This window comes from Ictidomys tridecemlineatus, chromosome 12, assembly GCF_052094955.1.
Source record: "Ictidomys tridecemlineatus isolate mIctTri1 chromosome 12, mIctTri1.hap1, whole genome shotgun sequence".
Lineage (NCBI taxonomy): Eukaryota > Metazoa > Chordata > Mammalia > Rodentia > Sciuridae > Ictidomys > Ictidomys tridecemlineatus.
In genome coordinates, this window is record NC_135488.1 from 101,543,234 (window position 1) to 101,561,614 (window position 18,381).

Consider the following 18,381-nt stretch of genomic DNA (forward strand, 5'->3'; position numbering starts at 1 on the left):
ATACGTCTATCTCTGCCTAGGCAGTCTTGGCATGTAGGCACCAATTCATTTATTTCTTCCCTTTTTCAAAGAAGTCATTTCAGCTGTTCTCCCCAACTGAACTTACTAATAATACATTTAAAATCAGATCACAACTATTTGGCTCTTACATATGTTACCTAATTACTTATTTTTGCTTTCTAAGCCAGATCATATATCTGAAGGCAAAGACCACATCCTATTTTTCCTATACCAAAGGCAGGATTATATGCCTCACCCTAGACACACAACCAACACGTGGGGGGTAGGTACAAGATACCATGAAAAACATTCTAGGTTTTGTTTGGGCGGGAAGGGGGGGGGGATTGAACCCAGGAGCACTTTACCACTGAGTTACATCCCCATCCCTTTTTATTTTCTATTTTGACACAGGAGCTTGCCAAATTGCTCAGGCTGAACTTGAACATGTGATCCTCCCAACTTGGCCTCTCAAGTTGCTGGGATAACAGGTGTAAGCCATCATTCCCAGATCTGGGTGATTCTTATAAAGTTTAAGCCAGACATGGTGGTGAACTTATAATTTCAGCAACTCAAGAAGCTGAGGCAAAAGGACTTCAAATTTGAGGCCTGGAAAACCTGCGAAGCCTGTCTCAAAAGACAAAAAGGGTTGTGAATGTAACTCAATGGTAAAGTACCCCTGGGTTAAATCCTCCAGTACCACCAAAATAAATACTTTTAAGAAAACATCTAAGTGTCATCCTTCCAGCAGAGATGATTTAACAAATATCAACTGAGGGAGCCTTAATATAGAATTAAATATTTCTTTTGCCAATATACACAGTCAAAGCTGTTGCTTTGGATCACAGCGTATGAAAAACTTCCCATTTTCAGAAAAGAGGACAGTCACTGCTAAAATAAGGATGCAATCTCTCTCTAGTATGGTGAACTAACCTTGGTGTCCTGGGTTATCTACCAACTGACTTCTGCAGCTGGCCTTTGGCACATTCAACTAGACTTAATTGGAAATGCTTAGGACTACACAGCATCTGCTACTTTATACCAGATATTGGGCTTTACTGTCCTAGAGATCCTTCTGTTTTTTAACATAGTTCTTCACAAAGACAATTCTTGAAATTACCTTCCCATTTTCCATAAGTTGCAAAAATTTCCCTTCTATTTTTGTCCTTCAATATTTAGTTTGCTATTTTGCATTGTTTTCAGAAGAAATCTTCCATCTCCACCTCCATAAATAAATGAAAACCAAACCACACAGTTGGAAATCAAGTTTTGTTTTTATATGAACAGAAGTAGGCCATCTAGAAATATTTCAGTTTATTTAAATTGTTAAGTAGAATATGAAACCGAATTTGTAGCTAGTACCAGAGAATGGACTTAACTGTAGGTGTTTAATGAGAACAGCTTCTACATAGGATCCCAAGAGACTTACAGAAAAGGGGCAAAGCCCTAATATTAAGCAAATAAACTCATGTTTCAAACAGATTATACAAAAATTGATTTATACTCCATTTCCCTTTTTTTTGATATTTAGAAAGTGCAGATTTAACAAAAGGTAGCCATATCCTTTCTATGTACAATGCCAAATATAATTATGCAAACAATAAACTGTCAGTCTGTTACCCAAAAATCCCAGTGTTTAGCTCTCAAACCTTAAGTCACTGAATTGAATAAAGATTAAAGAGGGTTAAAAGTAAAAAAGCTACTGCCACATTCCAGATAAAGGGAAGCAACCAATACATTAACCTAACAACAACAGGTTTAACCTAAAACTTTTCAAAAAAGCTGTAACATCATTTCATTATTTTTAAGTGAAAAATTAAGGGATTATTTGGCAATGCTGCTTTTTTACTAGTAAACAATGATAAAGTCAAGTGAGGGAAAAAACCTAACAACAACAACCAACGAATGAGGCATATAAAATTGTTTTTAGGGCACTATCTGAAAAATTCATGGATTTTCATTGCAGATAAGTCCCTATGTTGTTGTTTATGTGAGCCAAGAGGTCATTAAAATGCGTGTCATGACACAGAAAGACTTTCAATGGAAGCTGCTGTCCTAAACTCAGCCTCTGCTCGAAATGAATCATGCTATTCACAATTATTCCAACAAAGGTATCATCTTAGGATGCTAGCAGCATAGCAAACTTAACCTACCCTATCCTAATGATAAGCAATGAAGCCAAACTAGAAAAGATGAAGTGAAGAAAGGACAGGGTTAGAAACAGCTAGAGATCTTATCTTTACACGAGAAGCCTTTTGTTGTCCTTTTTCTAAACCCATGGTAATACAAGTTTTCTAAGAGGATGTGACCATAGGACTCAAATTAATAATATTCTAAAGTATTTCTAAATCTTAAGGTAAAGACAACTTAACACTGAAAAAGTGTTCTTCAGAGGCCAAATCTCAACACATTTGGCAAACATGTTAATAAAATCCACTCCTCTTTCCTTTTTTTTTTTTTAAATCTTTACTGGGCTACCAAACTGCCAGAGGAGTTGCCAAAATGGAGACTACTCAAATTTAGATTAAGAGAGTTATTCTAGGAAAGTGAATAGGATATACACCTAATTAGACAAACCACAACACCCTCCAAACACTAGTGCATGCAATTAACTCTTCCATTTCATAAACTCAATGGACAGACAGGAAGAGAACAATGGAAGAAGAGGTACATAGAAGTAAAACAGCCAATGAAGAAATCCGGGACAGAGGTTTTAGGGAAGAGTATATGAGAGGAAGACAGCAATTAAGTGATCTTTGATAGTAGGCAGTTAGAATTTATCTTTCAGTTTACTTAGCAAGTTACATCAGTGCTTTATGTAAAACTTGACAAACCTACTAGTTTGCCCCTTTCATTTTTAAATAACTCATACCATGAGGTGGTAGGGGAGGAAAAGCAAATAAAGCAGCATGCAGGAAGATGAGACACAAGGAAAAAAGTGGCCAAGGAGAAGAATTGGAGGCAGGAAAAGTTTTAAATAACAAGGCCACTGAAAATGAGACTCAGCAAACCAAAGCTATCATTTCTGCATTACCCTTTGTCCTCAATTAACTACTGTGAAAATCATAGCCAAGCAAACCACAAACATCTTAATGGTTTATATTTGGATGATATGTCTCCTGCACATGCTTCCACCAAAACAAAAAAAGGAAAAACCAAATAAGTTCCTTTCCACATAAGGCACAGGACAAAATTAACCCCATTTACATATTCAAGGCGAAAATGAGTGTTTTCCTGGCTTTTGTTTCTTTTGCTATCACATGTCTATAGATTATAGGGACTCAAGCACATTATCCATGACAGAAAATTCCACTGTTGTACAAAATAAAATTGTTAATTCTAACTTTTATTCTTATACAATTTGTAGAATAGAGTTGAAATGATTGCTATAGGTTTTAATGTTGATAAGAACTGGACTATAATACAACTGAAATGCAGTGGTGAGCTGAGCAAGTACATTTAAAAATGAAGTCACAGACATGATTTTTCTATACATTTTTTTGTTTAAAGAAAATTATAATAAAGTCAGCAAGCAGTCACAGATGAGAACAAATAAAATAGGTGGTGTGGATAGTTATGATGAGAACAAAAATATCTGTTTAACAGAGTTAAAAATGGACAGAGTGGTTTATTTTGCAGCAAGAAGAGAAACGGGTGGTGGATGGCAACGGGTAGAACAGGAGAACGCTCAGCAACATTTGCTCTTCCAGCCTGTCACACCTCCTCCACTGCTGATATCTACATTTTCACTGTTGGGCTCTTTTACCGGGGTCTGGAACAAACACACAAGAAAAGTAACCATGAATAAATATTGCCATGGAGAAATCAAGATTTAATGTCAATTCATGCAACAAAAGGCAATTATACTAACATGAAATAGGTTTCTTCCCCTATGCAAAGTCAAGATTGGAGGCTATGATTTTGGTCTTTATTTAATCTGCTTCCTCCAAGATATAAAATCTTACAGATATTTCCTGAACTTTTACTATAGCTTCTGAAATCATCTCTGCTCTCTTTTTAATAAATTTTGTTATCTCCTAGTCCTACCTCAGTACATTTAGTAAATTTAGAGCCCCTCAAAAAAAAAAAAAAAAAAGCTTGGTGCAATGGCACACACCTGCAATCCCAGTGGCTCAGAAGGCTGAGGCAGGAGGATTATAAATTCAAAGCCAATCTCAGCAAGCTAGGCCCTTCACAATTCAGTGAGACCCCACCTTAAAATAGAAACTAAAAAAGGGCTGGGGTGTGGCTCAGTTGTTAAGTGCCCTTGGGTTCATTCCCAGGTACATGAAAAACACAAACCAAAAAAACCCAAACAAATAAAATTACAAAGCAAATTGTATAAAACAATGTTGGATCACATTTAACTTTAGAGATATGAAATGACTCTTTTCTGTTTAATTATTATTTGCCTTTTTTTTTCCTGGTGGCACTGGGGATTGAACCCATGGCCTTGTGCATGTGAGGCAAGCACTCTACTGACTGAGCTATATATATCCCCAGCTCCTATTATTATCTCTGCCTTTTTTAGGCTGCAGCCTATAGTACTGTATCATTGTTTTAAAAAGGCAATTTCAGCTAATATTAAAAGTAAAGGAGCAAAATGCAAATTTACATGATTCAGATAGGAAATGGATACAGAAAAAAATTCAAAGGACATACACCAAAATGTTACCAGTAAAATTCATACGTGGTAGATTCCTGGGTGATTTTCTTTCTTTTCTGTATCATCCTGTATTTTCCCAATATCTAAATATTACCTCCCCCCCAACACACAGTGCATTACTAGGGACTGAACCCAGGGGAGCTCAACAACTAAACTATACCCCCAGCCCTTTTTTATTTTTATGATAGGATCTTGATAAATTGCTCAGGTGGGGGTCTTGAACTTGTGAACCTATGAGTTTTGGGATTAAAGTTATATACTACCACTTTTTACTTATTATTTTAAATGTTTGAACCTTGGAAATGAATTACCTATTCAAATAGTTAAGTTTAAAATATATTTTTTTAAAAATATTTTTAGTTATAGATGGACATAATACTTTAGTCTTTTTATGTGGTACTGGGATCAAACCCAGTGCTTCACATATGCTAGGTAAGCGCTCTATCACTGAGTCACAACCCAGGTCCCAAGTTTAAATTGGGGGGGGGGGGGGTACTAGGGATTGAACTCTGGGGCACTCAGCCACTTAGCCTCACCCTCAGCCCTATTTTGTATTTTACTTAGAGACAGGGTCTCACTGAGTTATTTAGCTCCTCGCCATTGCTGAGGCTGGCTCTAAACCAGTGATCCTTCTGTCTCAGCCTCCCAAATTGCAGAGATTACAGGCATGTGCCATTGCACACCACAAGGTTAAAATACTTTAAATTGCTTTCAATCTAAACTTAATTCTAATGTGAAGCAAAATTACATTTGATGTTTTAACACATAACTTTATTGCAAAGAATATGTATGTGTATGAAATGAACAAAAACAGCAATTAGAGAAATGCAAATCAAAACTATTCTAAGATACCATCTCACTCCAATCAGAATGGCAGCTATTATGAAGACAAACAATAATAAGCGTTGGTGAGGATGTGGGGGAAAAGGCACACTCATACATTGCTGGTGGGACTGCAAATTGGTGCAGCCAATATGGAAAGCAGTATGGATTCCTTGGAAAACTAGGAATGAAACCACCATTTGACCCAGCTATCCCTCTCCTTGGTTTATACCCAAAGGACTTAAAAACAGCATACTACAGAGACACAGCCACATCAATGTTTATAGCAGCACAATTCACAATAGCTAAACTATGGAACCAACCTAGATGCCCTTCAGTAGATGAATGGATTAAAAAATGTGGCATATATACACAATGGAATATTACTCAGCAATAAAAGAGAATAAAATCATGGCATTTGCAGGTAAATGGATGTAGCTGGAGAAGATAATGCTAAGTGAAGTTAGCCAATCCCCCCCAAAAAAACAAACTGTGAATATTTTCTCTAATATAAGGTGACTGACTCATAGTGGGATAGGGAGAGGGAGCATGGGAAGAACAGACGAACTCTAGATAGGGCAGAGGGGTGGGAGGGGAAGGGAGGGTGTAGGGGGTTGGCAATGATAGTGGAATGTGATAGTCATCATTATCCAAAGTACATGTATAAAGACATTATAAATTGGTGTGAACATACTTCATATACAGAGATATGAAAAATTGTGTTTCTATATGTGTAATAAGAACTGTGATGCATTCCTCTGTCATGTATTTAAAAAATGAAAGAAAGAAAGAAAGAGAGAGAGAGAGAGAGAGAGAGAGAGAGAGAAAGAAAGAAAGAAAGAAAGAAAGAAAGAAAGAAAGAAAGAAAGAAAGAAAGAAAGAAAGAAAGAAAGAAAGAAAGAACAGAACAAAAAGCTACCTGATCCCCCATCCCCAACTGGGGACTGAATTCAGCAGTGCTTAACCACTGAGCCACATCCCCAACCCTTTTTGAGAGAGGGTCTTGCTAAGTTACCTAGGGCTTCACTAAGTTGCTGAGGTTGGTTTTGAGCTTGGGATCCTCCTGCCTTAGCCTTCCAAGTCACTAGGATTACAGGTGTGTGCTACTGAGATCTTTATGCCTCTATCTATACCTTAACTTTTATATGATAATAAGGAAGCTCTTCCTCAACGGAACACCAATTATATAATGATAATATAATACTATTCAAAGAAATGCCAAGAAGATCAAATTTCATAGCACAGACAGGAAGAAATTAGGAAGACCAAAATGCCCAGAAACAAGGGTATTCCAGTAACTTGTGTGATGACTCCTGTCAGTCATATTCTGCCTATCTAGCATGGACTGTAATTTTTCATCCTTACCCATCAATCTCTGAAATACCAAGTTATCTTCCACTGATTAAGAAAAAACATTTTTCTGCTGCTTTTATTCTCTTTATCTTAAATATCTGTTTTCCCTAGCCAATATAGTATTTTTCTACTCTACTTTTTCGAATTTAATTTTCACCTTCAAGGAATTCTAACAGGTTTTATCTTTACCTACTTGTTAAATAATTTTTTTTTAGATTGTTTGATGAAAAAAAAAATTGGACACAGGGGTGTTTTATCACTGAACTACATCCCCAGTCCTTTATAAATTTTTGTTTTGAGACAGGTCTTACTACTTTGCTCAGACTGGCCTCAAACTTGCAATCCTCCCCTCAGCCTCCTGAGCTGTTGTGTATGTATCACTTTAGATTCACTTCTTATCTTGAATTATCAATGGCAATACAAAGGATCCATTAAGAGAAACAAATCCACTTGGGCATAGCTCCCATGCTTGTATTCCAGCTGGGTTAGTAGGATGCAAGTTTGAGGCCAGCCTGGGCAATTTAGTGAGACCCTTTCTCAAAAGAGAAAATAAAAAGGGCTGGAGATGTAGCTGTGTGCTAAAAATTCCTGGTTCAATCCCTAGTACTGAGGGAGGGTGAGAAAGAGAAAGAGGGTGCATATAAAAGAAAGAAACAAGTTCAAGAGTGAAAAAGTTGAATCAAGGGGCTAGGCTGGGGGTGTTGTTCGTTCAGTGGTAGTGCTTGCCTAGCAAACCCTGGGTTTGGTTTCCAGTGCACATGCGCGTGTGCACACACACAAAGCTGGAAATATGAACCCGGGGATTGGAGAGTAGCTATGAGAGCTCAGATAGCAACTGTTGGTTCCGACTAGATCTGTCAGATTTCTAATGGCTTTTTAGCAATCTAGCTAGAAATTCCTTACTTCCCTTCAGAGGATAATGAGTACAGAAAAAAACACCACCCAAACCCAAATTTCACACATAAATCAGTATATTTGAAAAGACAAGAGGGGCTGGGTTGTAGCTCAGTGGTAGAGTGCTTGCCTCGAATGCATGAGGCACTGGGTTTGATCCTCAGCACCACTTAAAATAATCTTATTTAAAAAAATATTCCATTGAGACACCCACCAAAGTAAAAATAGGAACTTAGGGGCTGGAATTGTAGCTCAGAGGTAAAATGCTTGTCTTGTACATGTGAGGCACCACATATACATAATAAAATAAAGGACCATCAACAACTAAAAATAAATAAATAGAACTTACCTTTCGAAGGATATCTTCAGCTAATGTGAGGAAAGCCTTTTCAATGTTTATATTTGCTTTTGCACTAGTCTCAAAAAATCTAATACCATGCTCCCTTGCAATCTAAAATAGAAGCAAAATAGCACTGTAAAATTATCACATATGGGTTGTCAAGTGTTTACAACATCAACTGATGTAACATCTTAGAAAATACTAATTTTATTCTGAAGACAACAGTCTCAGAGCATATAAAGCATCTGCGTCAAACTCTTTCAAAAAACAAACAAAATAGAAGTAATCAAAATAACCCTCTTCTTACCCCAAGAATTTATTTCAGATATTCTCAATCATATATTTCACTCTAGGAGCAAACTTAAATTAGAAAGTCTGTGTGACTTATCTAATTTTTGCTTGTTACATATAGGCTTTTATTTTTTGTTCTTTTTAGTTAATACATGACAGTAGAATCTATTCTGACATAATTATACAAACATGGAGTACATCTTATTCTAATTAGACTCCCAGTTTTGTGGATGTACACAATGTTCAGATTCACTGTAGTGTATTCATGTGTGTACATAGAAAAGGTAAGTCAGATTCATTCCACTGTCTTTCCTATTCCTATCCTTCCTCCCCTTCATTTCATTCCTGTCTAATCTCTTGAACTACTTTCCCCACATATATAGGGTTTTGATTTTCAAACTTTGGAATCACACTAATTGATACATTTCTTTAAAGTGCTAAGATGAAAAACTAAGAATTCTTGATTTGTATTTTTCCTTCTATAGCTTAAACAAAGTTAAAAATGCTATATAGACACAGATCTGATTATCCTATATATGTTGGATATGTACTGAAAAATATTCACTCAAAAGATAAGCTACTGTTTTCAACAAGCATTTTAAAAACTATGTGACTAGTTTAGTGTACTCCATCACCACCAGAATCAAGACAATCAAATACAGAATTATCTCCACAATGAAAGGCCAGCACTGCTAAGCATGGTGGCGCATGCCTGTAATCCTAATGACTCAGGAGGCTGAAGCAAGAGGACCACAAGTTTGAGGCCAGCCTAGCCAACTTACAGAGACTCTATCTCAAAATAAAATAAAAGGGCTGGGATGTAACTTGCCTTCCATGCACAAAGTCCTGAGTTAATCCCCGGTTCCAAAAAGGAAAACACAAAACAAACAAACAAGTAAATAAAGTGCTGGGTGTAGCTCAGTGGTAGATTACACCTGGACTCAATCCACAGTATTGCAAAAAAATAAAAGAACAATATGTCAATTTCAATAAAAGACTCTTACCTGTTCTCCTTTGCCTTTAGGTACAACTCTTTTATCGTCCATATCACATTTATTTCCTAATAACATTCTTTCCACATCTTCATTGGCATGCTAAAATGAAATGAAATTCTACTTTTACACACTACATGAATCATGACTTGATATTTTCCAAACATGATTTTATTTCTCAATTAGTGTCATTTTCATAATAAAAAAGTTTTAAAGAAATTACCCTAAAATTTGTTAAAAGCCTACACAAACTCTTAAAATTACCTAGCAAAAGAGATACAATTCCTAAGAAATATCCATGCCAAATGTTATTTCTCCCTAGAGGAGGCTGTCTACTTTCTAGATATAGTCTCAACAAAAAAGGTGACACAGGAAAAACTGTGTCACTGGAAATCCTATACATAATCTAAACTCAAGCTGGATCATGATATTAGATTTTATAATACATACTACCTTATAAAAGTTCTAATTTAAAATTTTATGGAGTCCTTAGAGTGTCAAATAACTACCACTGCTGGATTACAAGAAGCTCCCACACAGTAAAATCAGTTAAAAACAAAAGGTCACCCCCACTGAAATCACAATGCTATTTCCCCCACAAAATAGAAAGATCCATCCTAAAATTCATATGGAATCTAAAAGGGCTTCAAATAGCCCACAACGAGAAAAAAATATATATATATATACATGTATAAATTAAAATACTGTAAATATGCTACAATGAAACCCATTATTTTAAAACTGTAATAATTGTCAGAGTAATTTAAAGAGCCAATTTTTTTAACCTTAAAAAAAAAATATATAGGGCTTCGATGAAACTCAGTGGCAGAGCATGTGCTCAGTGAGGCACTGGGTTCAATCCCCCCCACACACACATTCTCGCCCCCCCCCCCACTAAATCCCCGATTTCAAGACTGTGCGGTATTGGCAAAAAGGCAAACATACACACTAATAGCTTCGGCACAACAAAGTATCCATCAAGGCAGGGAAAAGACAACTAGTAAAAGGAGAAAATATTTGCAAATCATACATTTGATAAGAGATTAGTATCTAAAAAACTCAACAACAAAAACCAACCCGATTAAAAAAAATAAGCAAAGCTGGGCACAGTGGCAACACCTGCAATCCCAGCAGTTTGATAGTCTGAGGCAGGAGGACTTCGAGTTCAAAGTCAGCCGTAGCAACTTAGTGAGGCACTAAGCAACTTGGCAAGATCCTCTGTCACTAAATAAAATACAAAAAACAGCTGAGAATGTGGCTCTGGAGTTAAGTGCCCCTAGGTTCATTCTGCAGTAGCAAATAAAATAAAATAAAACAAAACAAAATAAGCAAAAAACCTGCACAGATATTTCTTCAAAAAAGATAAACAGCTTGAAGCAGTGGTATGTCTGTAATCCCAGAGACTTGGGAGGCCTAGGAAAGGAGGATTGCAAGTTGAAGGCCAGCCTCAGAAATTTAGTAAGCCCCTGCTCAACTTAGTGAGACCCTGTCTGAAAATAAAACATAAAAAGGGCTCTGGAGGGGCTGGGATTGTGGCTCAGCTATAGAGCTCTCCCCTAGCACAGGCAGGACCCGGGTTCGATCCTCAGCACCACATAAAAATAAAAAGGCATTGTGTTGTGTCCATCTACACCTAAATATATATATATATATATATTTTTTTTTCCCCCTAAAAAAGGGGCTCTGGATGTGGCTCAGTGGTAAAGCACTTTTGGGTTTAATCCCAAGTACAGGGGGGCGGTGGGGGGATAAGGCTGAGGTTGTGGCTCAGTGGTAAAGCACTTGCCTAGCATGTGTGAGGCACTGGGTTCAATTCTCAGTACCACATATAAATAAATCAATAAAATAAAGGTCCATCAATGTCTAAAACAAAATTAAAGAAAAAAAATGAACAATAAGCACATGAAAAGAGGCTTAAGAGGCTTAATAACAATAATCATTAGGCAAACGCATACCAAAACCACAATGAGATGCCACTTAGTATAGTATTTAAAAAGAACAACAGAAATGAAGTGTTAATAATTAAAAAAAAAAAAAGAAAAGAAAACAAGTGGTGACAGGGATGTGGAGAAATTAAAATCTATATTTATTCTTTTTAAAAAATATATATTTAGATGTTAAAAATATATATATTTAAAAATTATATTTTAGATATAAAAATTCATTTATTTATATGTGGTGCTAAGAAATCAAACCCAGTGCCTCACACATGCTAGGCAAGTGCTCTACCTCTGAGCCACAACCCATCCCCTAAAATCTATATTCATTCTTGGTGGGGAATATAAAATACTACTACCACTGTGGGAAACAGTTTGGCAGTTCCTCAAAAGTTTAAACGAAGAATCACCAAATGATCCAGCAATTCCACGTCTAGGTATATAAGCAAAAGAATTTAAAGCAGGGACCAAAGCAGAGATGTGTACACCAATGTTCATAGTAGCATTATTCACAAAAGTGAAAGAGTAGAAATGATCCAAGTATCCAAAGATGAATGAATAAACAAAATGTGACACACACACACACACATACAATGGAATATTGAATTCTGACACATATCACAATATAGATGAACCTTCAAGGCTTTATGGTAAATAAAATTAACTGGTTACAAAAGAATAAATGCTGTAGGACTCCACTTATATGAGGTACCTGTAATAGTTGAGGCAGAAAAGAGAATGACAGGGGCTGAGAGAAAGGGGAAACAGGAGTTATTGTTTAATAGATATCAGTTTAGGAAGATGAAAAAATTCTAGAGAAGATGTTGACAGCTGAACAACAGTAAAATCTATTGTTAATACCAATGAACTTGTTACCAAAAAATGATTATATATATCAACCACAATAAAAGTAGGTTGTGTGGTTGGTTGTTTTTATGGTTCTGAGGATTGAAGGTAGGGCCTTGTACATGTAAGCATGTGGTCTACCATTGAGCTCCGTTCCCAGGCCTAAAAAAAGTGTTTAAAAACAAAAACACCAAATGACTGCAGTTCAGTTACTTCATAATATAAAACAGCATATCTAAGGTTAGAAAGAAATTAATAATACAAAATATTATAAAGAAATGATCTAGGGATTCTATGGTCTTATCTTAACTCAGTATCTCCTAATTCATATTACTGCTAAAACAAAGGCAACTTGGCAAATGTCCACTAACAACCAACAATACACCAAGTGCAATGTGCTAAAATTGTTAAGAGGCACTCTTCATTTGGAATCTGTGGATGTACTTCAGGGGCTTCAAGAATTCTAAATAAACACATCACCTGAAATAATCAATAACTGATCACTTCAAAGAGTCGAGTTTCCAAGACATTAATGTGAACTTCCACTAAAACAGAAGACAGTTTCATTACTTATAGCTTTAAAGGCTATTCTACTAAGGACACTCTTAAGGCATAAGCAAGCCAATGGAAGGAAGCCAATAAATGATCAATAAAGATCAAAAAGGGTAAAATTCCATTAAATGTAAACAGAAGAGTTAAGGTATTTTGAGCCTGGTTTAAAAAAAAAAACAAAGCTTTGGTAAATTGACCACCAATTTATAGCATAACATATCTCCATAACCATATACATTACTATTCTGAGGATAATGAAGAAATGGTAAAATTCTACAGTGTAAATGTTTAGGAGCTTAAAAACATATTTGAAAGTAAACCTGAAAAAAATTAGACCTTAGAGCCCTAAACTGTCAACGTCAGTCCCAGAGCAGCACCATTCCATAAAAGACATTGGTGATCACATCATGGGATCAGGGTGAGTTTCCTTCAGGTTTTAGCGCAAATTAAAATGGACTAGCCTATGCTCAGACTTGCTGTACAAGTTCCTTTTCAACCACTTATTCATTAGCCTTGCTTCCTGATGGGGTTAGGAACCTCTTACCCAAAGAGGCCATGGGGGGAAAGTTCAAATTAGGTCCAATTCAGTTGTCATTAAAACCATTAGCAATGATCTGGAAGACTTCTAAACCATTCCTTTCTCTTTAGAATTGGTTCATATGCTTTCCCCCCCTCAGACAGGAAATTTGGAATTGCATTTGTACTGACTCACGGTAGGCTGTACTTATTGTTTTTTTTTTTAATTCACAATACCTTTATTTCACTCATTTATTTTTTATATGGTGCTGAGGATCAAACTCAGGGTCCTGCGTGTGCAAAACGAGTGTTCTATCGCTGAGCCACAACCTCAGGCCGCCCCCCCCCCCCCCGCCAATACTTATTGTTAAAAATTTCACTAGGAAGTTAAAAAGCTTCTGTTGCATTAATGGTGTTCATTCTTAGTATGACTAGCAACCTATATAAGCAAGGCACTGAATTTTATATAACATGTTATGACTTAGCTAGATGTTGTAATTATCAGAAATTCTTTTCAAAGTATTATATTTTAGTAACAGAACTTACTTATTAGTTCTTGGCTCCTTAACTACTTTTTTTGGTACTGGGGGTTGAACCCAGGGGCACTTTATCACTGAGCCACATCCCCAGGCTTTTTTATTTACTTATTTTTAGCTTGAGAAAGGGTTTCACTAAAGGGCTGACCTTGAACTTGCCATCCTATTGCCTTAGTCTCCTATGTCACTGGGATTGTAGGTGTGTGCCAGCATGCTCATCCCCATCTTTTTAAAAAAGGTTATGTTTTCAAATTCAGAAATGAAAAACTATTAACATTATGCAAGAAAGATATATTTCTGAGTTCATTAAATAATAACACATTCCTACTAGTCTAGGAAACTAAGTATTTTCTTGGCTCATATTTTTTCCCCGAATTATTATTGTTCTTTTTACATAGTAAAAAAAGAGATCTGTAGTGGGGCTAAGAAAAAACCTAAGGGGCTGGGATTGTGGCTCAGCGGTGGAGCGCCCATCTAGCACAGGCGGGACCCGGGTTCTATCCTCAGCACCACATAAAATTAAAGGCATTGTGCTGTGTCCATATACACCTTAAAAAAAAAAATTAAAAAAGAAAAAACCTAAAAAACAGCTGGAATATTCTTCTCTAAATAACAAACACAAGAACTTAAAAGTTCAAAACAGCATTGAACAAACCTTTACAGCTAAGATTACAGCAATACTAATGCATCAAGCACCGTGAGGTTAATGTAGGCTTCACTGCCAAACTGGGAACCATATCATTCAGACTATACAGGACTTTTTTCATATGTTTCTTACGCCAATAAGCATTTAAATCTTTTTCATTGAAATGCACAAAACCTATACAATCATATCAGGCAAAACCACACAAAGACAAATTGGTAGATGCACCACATAGACACATCAACAGAGACATGTTTATGAGGAGCACAAACATGTCTATTTATATATATTACACAACCAGACTATAACTAGCTTAAAAATCAACTTATTTCCTAAGATAATAATACAAAGAGACGAGTTTAGATATCAGGGGGTCTCTCAATTTCAGTACAACTGACATTCTGGGCCAGATAATTCAAGAGGTTTGTTCTGTCTATTGTAGGATGTTTAGCAGCATCCCTGGCTTCTACCTATTCGATTCAAGTAACATTCTTCTTGTGCCCCAGTTGTGGCAGCCAAAAATATTTTCACATATCATCAAGTGTTCTCTTAAAGGTAAACTGCCCATAGTTTGAATAGAAAACACTGTCCATCCTATTAAATAAATTAGAGGTGCCAAGTAATTTCAAAGGATATTTAAATTCAGTAATTAACCATGAAAACATTTAAAAAAAACCAAGGTATGTTTACAAACATAAACCTCAAAGTTGTTTTAATACGCAAATAGTAACAAGACCCCGTCAAAAAAAAAATTTTAAAGCATATGTTATAAAAATTGGAGCTAAAACATGAAACTAAGTTTCCTAAGGAGTTGTCTAAAGCTGAGGCCTTTAGTCCAAAGCACCTCTTTGTGAACATCTCTATAGCCAAAGTAGTTATGGTAATTGAGAATTCAGTCCAAGTGTGCTTTAAAGAGTTATTTATAGTGAAATTCAAATGCTAGGAGGCAGCAATAATTCCAAAAAGAAGCCATCTAAGGTGTAGAATGAACAGATATGTTTTTATAAATTTACTAGGTATCTTCACATGCAATGAAATGGCATTATTTTCTGTAAGATTTTTACAGTATTAGTACTCTGTGTATTTTTAAATGCCTAGAAACAATATAACATTTCCACAACTTAAAAGTAATTTTTAAAATTGCTAGGGCTGGGAATCTAGTTCAGTGGCAGAGAACTTTGCCTGGCATACATGAAGCCTGGGATTGATCCCCACTATTACAAAAAAAAAAAAAAAAAAAAAAATTGAAGCCAGGTATGGTGGCACATGCTTGTAATTCCAGCTGCTCAGAAAGATGAGGCTGGAGGATGCAAGTTTGACACCAGATGGGCAACTTAGCAAGACAGTATTAAAAGGTTTAAAAACAAACAAACAAAAAAAAAGTGCTAAAGTGCCCCTGGGTTTAATATCCCCAGTACTGAGAGAAGTGTGTGTGGGGGTAATCACTGGAAAAATTTTCATTCAGAGACAAGCATTGTAGAACAGCACTGGCTGTTTCTATTCGGGGCCATATTATAAGATAGCCGAACAGTATCTGGATAAACTAGTAATTTTGCCTTGGATGGGGTTTTAGATAGAATGGCCAAAAGTTTAAGATGGAAGCATTTATACGATTTCTAAGTCTTACCTCATCTATGTTTCTAAGCCATTTGCTGATGTTTTCAAAACTTTTACCATTGGTGATGTCATATACTAGCATGATACCCATTGCTCCTCTGTAGTAGGAGGTTGTGATGGTGTGAAATCGCTCCTGGCCTGCTGTATCCCTGAAATAAACAGTCAATAATTTTATTAAGCATTTTGATATTACTACATTACAGATAAAGGACAAACAGTAGAATAGTTTGGTAAAATAGAGATTAAAATACTCTATCTAGTCAGGCACAATTGAATGTGCTTGTAAGTCCTAGCTACTCTGGTTCTGGGAGGCAGGAAGATGGCTGGAGTCCAGAAGTCTGAGATAGCAGCCTGGGCACAGGGAAACCCCTGCTCAAAACGAAACACACACACACACACAAAAACAAGCAAGCAAGCAAAAAAAAACCCCTGAAAATCCATGATCTACCACAAAGCCAAAACAGAACAAACATTCATTTGTCTTAATTGGCAAACAATACAGTTCTTCATTATATATATATAAACAAACACCTTTTAGTTGAAGGAAGTTAATGAGTTAACCATAGTGAACGAAAATCTAGAAGGGAAAACAGTAGAAAGAGATAAACAAAACTCTGGAAGTTATTTAATATATACCAGCAAGCACCATAAAAATTCCTGGAATTCCATCTTATTTAACCATTTACTTTTATAATGTAACACAAAAGCATGTGGAATTTTAGGAACATTTAAGGACAACAACATGACATTTAGGATCATTTACAAAGAGTTGTAAAGATAACTTCATTTATAAATAGTGAAAGATATAGGTAAATAACATTTTCATTATTATTTAATGCCTTCATGTCAAAGGTTTAATATATGTTTTGCTCCAGTTATGATGCCCTCTCATTTTCATTACCAAATTCTTTCTCTTCTATGGATCATCATTCTTACCACCAATCACTCTTCATCACTGAGCCACCTCTCCAGTCCTTTTTATTTGAGACATGGAATTGTTAAATTGCTGAGGATGGCCTCAAACTTGTGATCCTCCTGCCTCAGCCTGCTGAGTGGCTGGGATTACAGGTATGCATCAGAATGCCCAGCAGTCTTTTATTAAAAAGCAAAAATAAACTCTACCCACAACTCCACATCTCTCCCACTAACAATTTCTCTGTTGTTTCCAACTAACATTTTTTTAACTTTAATTTTAAAATATAATCATAGTCTTAGAGGAAGTTATAAAAGTAGTAGAGAAAGGTCCTGAGCATCTTACACAGCTTTTCCCAATGGATTATATATATTGTATGTGTGCATACATAGTTCTCTGCAATTTTATCACTTAAGAGATTTTCATAATCACCACCAACAAGCAGAGAACTGCAAATCATCACCACTCCCACAGTCCCTGAACTAGGGCCAATTACCAGTTTTTCATGTCTAAAATGTTATCATTCTTCAGAATGTTATATAAATAGAAATGACACAGTACTCTACCTTTTGAAATTGGCATTTATGTTTTTTCAGCATAATATCCTAGAGATCCTATCCAAGTTGTTCATGTAATATGAGTGTGTCACATTTAATTGCTGAGCAGTATTCTGTGGTGTAGATATGCCACAATTCATTTAATTATTTCCCAATGTAAAGACACTTGAGTTGTTTCCAGTTCTTGGCAATTACAGATAAAGTTCTATGAACATTCATGTACAGATTTCTGGTTGGACATGTTTTCATTTCTCTGAGATAAATATCCAGGAATGTTATTTTTTAGCCACATCTTTTTTTAAAATATTTTTATTAGTTGTTGATGGACCTTTATTTAATTTATTTATTTATATGGGGTGCTGAAAATCGAACCCAGTGCCCCACACAAGCTAGGCAAGTGCTCTACCACTGAGCCACATCTCCAGCCCTGAGTTACATCTTAAGTGTGTATAATCATTACTTTTCCAGAGTAGCTGCTATGCACTACCTTCACTAGCGAAGTATGAGATATAGTTTCTCTATATCCTCAGGAGCATTTGATGTTGGCATTAGTTTTGCTTTTGTTACTTAGTTGTTTTCATCAGGTACATGCAAACGATGATAACTCATCATTACCTTATTTGTTATTTCTTTATGGCTAAGATGTTGAATATTTTTTCATGTGCTTAATTACTTGTCATTCATATATCCTCTGTTTCTTATCTTTTGCCCATTTTCTGAAAGATGGGTTTTTGTTGTTATTTCTGTTGTGATGGGAGTCAAATCCAGGGCCTTGCACGTGTTAGGCAAGTACTCCACCACTGAGCTACACTCCCATCCTTCTTAAAATTTTGAGTCAGAGGGCTGGGGATGTGGCTCAAGCAGTAGCGTGCTCGCCTGTCATGCGTGCGACCCGGGTTCGATCCTCAG

The 18,381-nt window shown here is 36.1% G+C and overlaps 1 protein-coding gene across 1 annotated transcript in view; it reads right to left on the bottom strand.

The window, feature by feature from the left end:
• Positions 1 to 1,252: 1,252 nt before the first annotated feature.
• Positions 1,253 to 18,381, bottom strand: part of Rab10 (RAB10, member RAS oncogene family) — an 87,622-nt gene continuing 70,493 nt past the window's right edge. Inside the window, exons 3-6 of the mRNA XM_005322569.3 lie at positions 16,013 to 16,151; positions 9,368 to 9,457; positions 8,082 to 8,183; positions 1,253 to 3,769 (exon numbers count right to left, since the gene is read on the bottom strand). Coding sequence (XP_005322626.1) covers positions 3,686 to 3,769; positions 8,082 to 8,183; positions 9,368 to 9,457; positions 16,013 to 16,151 — 415 coding nt within the window. The 3' untranslated portion in view covers positions 1,253 to 3,685. The remainder of the gene's footprint in view (positions 3,770 to 8,081; positions 8,184 to 9,367; positions 9,458 to 16,012; positions 16,152 to 18,381) is intronic.